Source organism: Myotis brandtii, unplaced genomic scaffold (genome assembly GCF_000412655.1).
Source record: "Myotis brandtii unplaced genomic scaffold, ASM41265v1 scaffold374, whole genome shotgun sequence".
Lineage (NCBI taxonomy): Eukaryota > Metazoa > Chordata > Mammalia > Chiroptera > Vespertilionidae > Myotis > Myotis brandtii.
In genome coordinates this window covers 787,669-796,292 of record NW_005364372.1, presented here as the reverse complement: position 1 = coordinate 796,292, position 8,624 = coordinate 787,669, and the positions used below count along the sequence as shown (strand labels likewise).

The window sequence follows — 8,624 nt, the reverse complement described above, 5'->3', positions numbered from 1 at the left end:
TGGGAACTGGGAGGAGGGGAGTTATGGGGGGAAAAAGAGGAACAAATGTAATAATCTGAACAATAAAGATTTAATAAAAAAATAAAAAAAGCTAAACTTGTTAGTAGATACCAGGAACAAATCCTATAAAGATACAACCCCAACTTAACAATGGCTACCATAGGGGGTGACATGAAGGGTCACCCTTTTTGTTTTTTTCTCATTTGCATACGTGTTCATTTTGAATTAAATACAAAAATAAGTCTGCTGTTGTTGAAAAGATACAAGAAAGAAAATCAACCATCCAAAAAACGGGGTTCAGTGAAAATGAGACCTTCGTGAGTCCTTCTGGCCCCTCAGACACTAGACGACAAAGAGCTGTGCAATCTCCCGTCGTGAGAACGGCCACTTCACCTTGCCAGTAAAATCGAGGTTTGGATTTCATTTTCCTAAATGTTGGCTGAAAACTGAAGACATATTTCAGAAGCAAAACCTATTGCTAAAAATAAAGGCAATGCAGAAATGAAACAAGTAAGTGCTAACTCGAAATAACTAATTAAAACAGCGCCTTAGACAGCAGTCTCCATCTCAGGCACCATTTTTCCAACCACTATTTCAGAAATCCCCAGTCACCCCCAGCATTGCTTATCTTCTAGGAGGGGACACGGCAGACTCCCTCCTTCCAGGGCACGTCTGCCCGCTCACTGTGCTTGGGGTCACTAGACTCTGATCCTCAGAGGGAAGGTAACCCTCTGCGGCCGTGCCAGAAGCAGAGGACCCGGTAACAACTAGTTTCAATGGCAAGAATTAATTGAATCCACTGGATGTAACAAAAACTGCTTCCCTTCCCTCTCCATCCGCCACCTTCCTGCCTTAAATAAAACAGCTCAGTTTAAAGAAGCTCTTTCCTCCGACAAGGAAATGAATAGCATTAAAAGGAACCCTTCTAATCTGCCATGAGAAGAGGACGGAAAACCATTTCATAATGAGTTTTTGCAGGTAATGCTGAATCAAGGGAAGCAAGAAGCCCTTCCATTTTAAGATTAAAACCAGGCAAACTGAACATTAAAACTGATCTAGGCCCTGGCCGGTTTAGCTCAGTGGACAGAGCGTCGACGCATGGACTGAAGGATCCTGGGTTCAATTCCCATCAAGGCTTAAACCTCGGTTGCAGGCTTGATCCCCATCCCTGGTTGGGGCAAGTGTGGGAGGCAACCAATCGATGTGTCTCTCTCACTCTCTCTAAAAAATTCAATGTAACGTATCCTCAGGTTAGGATTTAAAAACAAACAAACAAAATACTGATCTAGGCTATGGTACCACTGTCTTCCCATCTCATACATGATGAGGTCAAGGCCGTTGATTCTGCACAAAGGTACCCAACACCATAAGCCTCCTGCTTCAAAGCAGGGACAGCAGGATCAGCCATCACTCTGCAGGTGGAGTGGGTCCCCCACCATCACAAAACCCAGTTCTCTGTGGTTCTGCAGGAACAAGCAGCAGTTAGCTCAATGCAGGCACGGTGCCTACAATGAATATGGATGTCCTCTGAAGCCCGCTGGAGCCAACTCAGCACCGCAGTTGCACTTCCAGGAAAAGGCTCTCCTGAATTCCTTGGACCACATGAAATGGAATCAATGTCCTTACTAAATTTAAAAAACAAAATAATCCGCAGCCATCTCGTACCTGGCCCCAGGCCATTCCCCGGGCGCTTGGCACAGAGCGACTGACCCCAGCGAGGTCTGTGTGCAGCCGCTTCTCCCTCGTACACTTGGCTCTTCGGGAAACAGGGCAGCAGCACCCCAGGATGTGCCCGGAAGCACTGCCCAGAACCAGGGTGGGGACAGGCCCATCTCCCAGCTCCTCAGGGTCAAAATAGCCACATACAGTATCACAGGTTGGTCAATAAAGCAGAGCAACTAATAGACGATGCAGGGGAGTAACATTTCACTCATCTGCCAAATACGAGAACCTTTCACATATCAGGCAACCTGCTCGGCACAGTGGTAGATCATCACACACAGCTCTGCTTGCTGCTCCTGAAAAGTTACCTCCAGGGTTTGGCCAAGAATCACCAAGTCCCTTCAAATCTGCAAGTTAAAACTCCCAACCAAGATGCTGAAGAACGAGCCATCCCAGCTACAGGGCATACTCATGGGATAAATTCGGACCATAGGCTGGATGATTCTTTACTCAAGTAAAGCAAGACTGAAAAACTACCTCTATCCTGGACCCAGAAAATTACTTCCAAAAACAAAAAGGTAGGTATCGCCGGGGGTTGGGGAGCAGAGAATAACCTAGAAGCTGCCCTTCTGTTTGCCAGGATCTTTCACATCGCAAGTGGATTAGGTATCATTTGCTTTCCATTAACATGTGAAAATTTGAGGTTCCCTTTGAGACTGATATTTAGTCCCGTATTTGTATAAAATAAACACTAAGATATCAAAGTCGCAAGGTTTTGCCAGATTCCCAAGTGCTGGAAGGGATCATGACCACGTTCACAAGACCAAGTACCATACAACACGCTGTTACTAAGATTCGGGGGAAACATTACCGCCCACCACACACTCGGAATACTCACTTAGATTGAGTCTGTTTGGTGATGTTCCGAATGGTGGCACCTTCTTTTCCTATAATGGCTCCAACGAACTGGGTGGGGACTAGCAGGCGTAGAGGCAGGTCACAGGGTTTCTGCTTGGACACCGATCCTGGAGAGCCCTGTCTTGATGAGCCCCTCTGCCCAAACCCGCGGCGGCCTCGGGGCTGCTGCGAAGCGTTCTGCTGGGAGGCCATCTCGTCTGGGATGTAGGCCACTTTCAACGTGAAGTTCTCCAGCTGGAATCCATTCAGTTTGTCTAACGCTCTGAAAGTTGACAAGGAGCAAGGGTGGGAAGAGAAATCGAACTTCATAATAAACCCTTCAGCAAAGCAATACCTATATCTCCTCCACTCAGGATCATTGGCTCAAAATCTTCTGAATAAAAAGCCACAGAACAGGTAACCCAGAGCAACTTAACACCCTAACACCCTAACACCCCACCACACACACACACACACACACACACACACGGGGGAAAAAACCTGACAAGTTTCCAAAGGGAACATATTTGTCATCTAATGAAAAATAGAAAAAATTTGTCAAAATTCACATACATTACATCAGTGTCAGGTGTACACATAAGGACTCGATAGTTGCATATAATGTGAATGATCACATCTGTCTGGATAACATCTGTCGTCGCACATAGTTACAGAATGTTTTTTTCTTGTGATGAGAATTTTAAGATCTCTCTCAGGAACTTTCAAATATGCAATACAGTTGTATTAACTCCAGTTAACAGGCTGTGCATCACACCCTCATGATCTACTTGTTTTATAACTGGAAGGAGTACCTTTGCTCCCTCACCCATTTACCCACTGCTTATCTCAGATATCCACCAATCTAATCTATGAACTTGTGTTTGTTTGGGTGTGTGTGTGACTGGCTTTTTTTTAGACTCTACATGTGAGACCATATTGTGCTTATCTTTTTCTGTCTGACCTCTTCCTGACTTATCTCACTTAACATAACATCCTCAAGGCCCATCCACGTTACTGCATTGCCAGGATTTCATTCCTTTTCATGGCTGAATGCTATTCCATTGTGTATATATACACACCAGGCTTTCTTTATCACTCATCCATTGATGGACACTAAGTTGCTTCCATATCTCAGCTACTATAAATAATGCTGCAATTGAAACTCTTCATTAAGCCATTAACCCAAGAGGTCAGTAACAGCGGAGGAGCCAGGGAAGGGAGTGGGCAGATCTCGCCCAGGCTAGTCTTTCCAAGTCAGAAGGGAGGAGATGTTGGAAATATGCACCTCCCTCGCTTCATCTTCTTATAAAATACAAACATTAGACAGCGTAAGCTACAAAGGACAGATCTCTCTCAAACTCTCACAGGAGATGGGTAGGATTTGATACTCAGGATTTCACTCAACACATTCTCAGCACCTACCATGTGCCAGCCCCTACTATGCGCCATCCCTGAGCAAACAGCAGCCCTGACCTTCTGGAGTTCATGGTCTGGCCTGGGGCAGAGAGGCAGGGTGATGATGGGCCAAACGAAGCTATTTTCTACCTTATCTATCTGCCCATCCGTCCACTTCTCTACTGTGAGAGGAGCCTTACTGCGTTGTTTTTTTTTCATTTTGAATGTTACTATGGAAAAGTACCAAATCTTAAGAGTCCATCTCAATGAGTTTTCAGAAGGTCAGCCTGCAACCCAAATCCAGAGCAAGGACACACCAGCGCACCAAAGCCCACCAGTACCTCCCTAGACTTCGAAGACCATAGACTGATTCTGTTTTAAAAGTCTAGGTAAATAAGTATATATTAGTACATATGTTATGTGCTCTCATGTCTGGCCTCTTTTATTTACCAGGTTTATAAGCTTTACTCATGTTGTTGTTTTTTACCTCACTTAAGTATTTTAAAAGTGGAGAACGCAATAAAAAACGGACAGAGAAGATATCACCAAGACACCAAAAGCAACACAAACACACTTTTAATAATACGCACTCCCAAGTACACAACAAAATTAAAAACAAACAAAGGTCCCACGCTTTCCTAAGGTTACTCAGATTCTGTCCCAATGGGCTTTGAGTTCAGCCCCGGAAGGCAAAGAAAGACAGGCATGAAATGGTCTCTCCCTAGTTGCTCAGTGGTGATTTCTGGTTCCCATATTGCTTTCCTTATGTGGAGATCTTTCTATTTTGACTTAGATGGAACAGGAGGGTGGCAAAGAGATGGCCCCACCACCAGAAGGGGCACCAAAAGCACGGAGCCAGAACTCAGGCCTGGACAGCCAGACAGAGCGCGGCGCACTGGTGTCCTGGGGACCCAGCCTCGCGCCCTCTTCTCCCACGTCAACCCGCTCTCCTCACTGCCCCACAGAACCGAGGATGAATTCGTCACAATCGGTCCAAGTCACACAGAAACACAAAGAAAGGAGCAGGATATTTCTGCCACCAGCACCAACCCGCCAAGACCCTTCCCGGAATCACTGCTGACCACCATAACTTCTGCAAACAGACCGCTTCTTTCCCTGTTTATATCAAACATATGTTCAGTATCTGACATAACTGGGATCATGATGTACATAATTTGTGTTTTGCTTTTTTCTCATATTTACCTTGGGATGTTTCCATGTGATGTCTATGTCAGAGGGCATTCTTTCCATAAGCTTATACAGTGATAGGAGGCACGTGGCACAAATTATTTTACCAACGTCCTGATAACAGAACCATAAGTTAACCTATTAATCCTTGCTTTCTCCCTCTCCCCTTTTTCCTTAAGGGAAATGTAAATTAAGGGCATTAATTTGGTTTTCTTATTGTTGTTAATCTGTCTCATTCGAGGCTATTTTTCCATTGATTTTTAGAGAGAGAGAGAGAGGAAGGGAGGGGAAGGGACAGAGAGAAAGGAACATCTATGTGAGAGAAATACATCGACTGGTTGCCTCCCGCACGCACCCGGACCAGGTCCAGGGATCCAGCCTGCAACCAAGGTACGTGTCCTTGACCGGAATCAAACCCGGGACCCTTCAGCCCACAAGCCGACGCTCTATCCATTGAGCCACACCAGCTAGGGCTAGTTTGGTTATTTCTGAAGGAGGACAACCGCTGAGAAATTGTATTGATATTTATGATGTATACTTTTTATAGAAAGTTGGAGCTGCAGAAGTCTCAACCAATTAGATTTTCCTTCTAAACAACTTTAAACCTTTTTCAAGGCCAGGAGAAGCTCATCACTGAGGGTTCTTTCAGAAACCCCAGAAACATGGGCCCAGTGAGGGCGTCCACTGTACCTACAGGCACTCAGAGCAACGGGCTCAGCACACGCCTTTCCTACTACAAACAGTATAGCTGACTTCAGAAGGAAGTTCTGACCGTGGAATTCAGTCAGTAATGTTACAGAAAGTACCTATTTCTTTCTGGAGTGAGACAGGCGGACACTGATGTCATTCCCAGGGAGGCGAACCTCAGGTCCTCAGCGCCTGTGGTATTCTGGGGCTCAGCCAAGTCACGTGTTCAAAGGTGCCAGCTCCTCGACTTGGCACAAAACTGAAACGTCAAACTTCATGTGCTGCTTCTAAAAGATTTTTGTTGTTGTTGTTTATTTCTTGTTTTCCTGGGGGTTTTGGGGAGGAGGAAAGGTTCTCTCACGTGGGAGGTCAGAAGGCACGGTGCTCTGGTACCCAGTATACTGTCTGGGCCCCAAAGGCTCCCAATGCATACATACTGGGTGTCCCCCGTGTGACTGCCCACTGGCAGTTTCCGACCCCTCAAACCACAGCACTCATCAGGGCAGAGCCGAAGAAGTACAGGAGTAACCTAACGCAAGCAAGGGCGTTCCGTGACCAAAGACTCCACGTTTCTCAATAAGTGAAACACTGACCCCTTTCTGTGCACAGAGTCTGCTGCTCAGCTCTGTCCTTTGGTGGCTTGCTGAGCCCATGGGTAGAACATTATAGAACTTTCACAAACATACTGTCTATGTGAGAAATGGCTCACCTGTCCAAATTTCAAATGCTGGGCTAGGAAACAGAAGCATGGCGAAGATGAGACTTTTAATAACATTCTCGAGAGCGGGCACCCATTGTACAGGAACACACGTGGGGCAGGGAGCATAGCCGATATATTTAGTCCCTCCTCCGGTCCCTCATTGGCTGAGGACTATTTTGGTCACCTGTTTCCTAACAGGTCGCCTACATCTTACTGTCTCCCATTGGGTTATTTTAAAAAATGGGCTGGGGCCTTTTCTAGTCGCCTTCACCTCCCTTTGTCTAGGGAAATCTTCCTAGGACATGTGCTATCAGCCATGTGTACAGCTCTCATCCTCTCTCCCCACCCCCACATCCTGTTTGCTCTGGGGAAATTCAAGAGCCGCCTGGCTACATGCTGTTTCTTTTCTATGAAGGTAAGTCATGCTTCTTACATACATACGACACGTATGGTGAGAAGGTGATGGGTGTTCATGAGATTTGTGGTGGTGATCATTTCACAATGTATACAAAGATCAAATCATGGGGGACGCCTGAAACTAAGATAACGTTATATGTATCAATTACACCTCAATTTAAATGAACAACTGCCATAATTATTAAAACATATGCATTCAGCTCAGCAGAATCGAGGGTGTTTTTCCAAGTGTGCTCCTCAGGGTCCTGTTTCCCGTCTCCCCCTGGCTCTGCTCTGCCGCTAATCTGAGTCACTCAGGAGATCCTGAGTACTAGTAGTTTTGCTAGTCAGTAGCACTTAACTATTGATAAGAAATTTATTAGGGCAGATCACAGTTTAGGGAGCTTTGAGAGAGAGCGGATATGTAGTTTAACTTAAGGATGAGGGAGGAAGGAGAGAGAAGAAATGAGACCAGAGAAGAATTTAAACTCATCGAAGGGCACACACACACACACCTTAGTAGTGAAAAGAGGCTGAACTAGAGACCAGAATTCTAGTCCAGCTGGAACAATAAGCAGCCGTGTAACCTTGGAAAGGTCCTGTTCTTATTCGGCACTAGGTTCCTCACCTACAAAACGCAGCAATTCGATTTATGATCGCTTTCAACTCAAAAATTCCATGTCTAGAATTTCTATTTTCTTCTTCCCAGACCTTACTGCTGTATATAGCACAGATTCTAACAAAATGAGGTTTAACTATTATTGAAAAGTCACACAATTCAGTTTTCTGCTTGTGCCAAGAATGAAAGGTCGAGGCATACAATTCAATAATAATTACTGGAAGCCTGGTAACAGCACTGCAGGGATGCAACTTAAGGAAATAATTACCGCCAAAGCCCAAAGATTTACCTCCGAAGGACTTTACAATTACACTGGTTCTACAAGCACACGCGCATACACCCAAAAAGCAAAAACAACAAAAACCCTGCACACCACCTGTGTTACAGAGGACTGATACAGCGACTGTGGTAGGGGTGAAACACTATGTAGCGATTACCAACAGTATAAATACAGTCAACGGAAATAAAACGCTATAGAAGGATCTTTGTAATTTTAGAAGTTATGACACATGAGACAAAGTCTACAAAACTTGATGGTTATCTCTGAATGGCAAAATGGCAAGAAACTCCTTTGTCTTACTGCTCTGTTACTTCTTTCTCCAGAATAAAATCTTCTAGTTACATGATTTTTACAGTTTAAGGGTGATTTTCCTCCCCTTAGCCATCAGCCAAGTTGTTGAACACACTTCTAACCATCACAGTGTACACCTGATGTGGGTCTTCAAACTGATACAGAAGGATCTTCAATGATAGCTTCACAATATAAACAAACTATACTCCGATTCCCTAACAAAAATAAACATCAGAAATAAGAGCCCAAAAGAAAAGAAAGTATAAAAACTAAATGCCTGCAAATTCTGAAGGGTTATTTCCTTGTCACACATGACAGATCTCCCAGGGAGCGATGGCTACCTTGGACGATGTTACCTGAGCATCTCTGGGAGGAAATGGGTGTCTCGAGGCCCCAGCCTTTCTCGCTCCAAGGAACAAGTGATACTAAATACATTCTGTTTTTAATGATTTATTTTTTGTTTTTATTATTTCTATTCATTTTATTATTTTAATAATCCAAGACTTCAA

General features: G+C 44.6%; 1 protein-coding gene across 2 annotated transcripts in view; it reads right to left on the bottom strand.

Annotated features, from left to right (window-relative positions):
• The window catches only part of IGF2BP3 (insulin-like growth factor 2 mRNA binding protein 3), a 105,340-nt gene that overhangs the window by 24,179 nt on the left and 72,537 nt on the right, over positions 1–8,624 (bottom strand). Inside the window, exon 6 of one of the 2 annotated variants that reach the window (XM_005872278.2) lies at positions 2,561–2,842. The exons of the other annotated variant lie outside the window; for it this stretch is intronic. Coding sequence (XP_005872340.1) covers positions 2,561–2,842 — 282 coding nt within the window. The remainder of the gene's footprint in view (positions 1–2,560; positions 2,843–8,624) is intronic. 2 annotated transcript variants of the gene reach the window in all.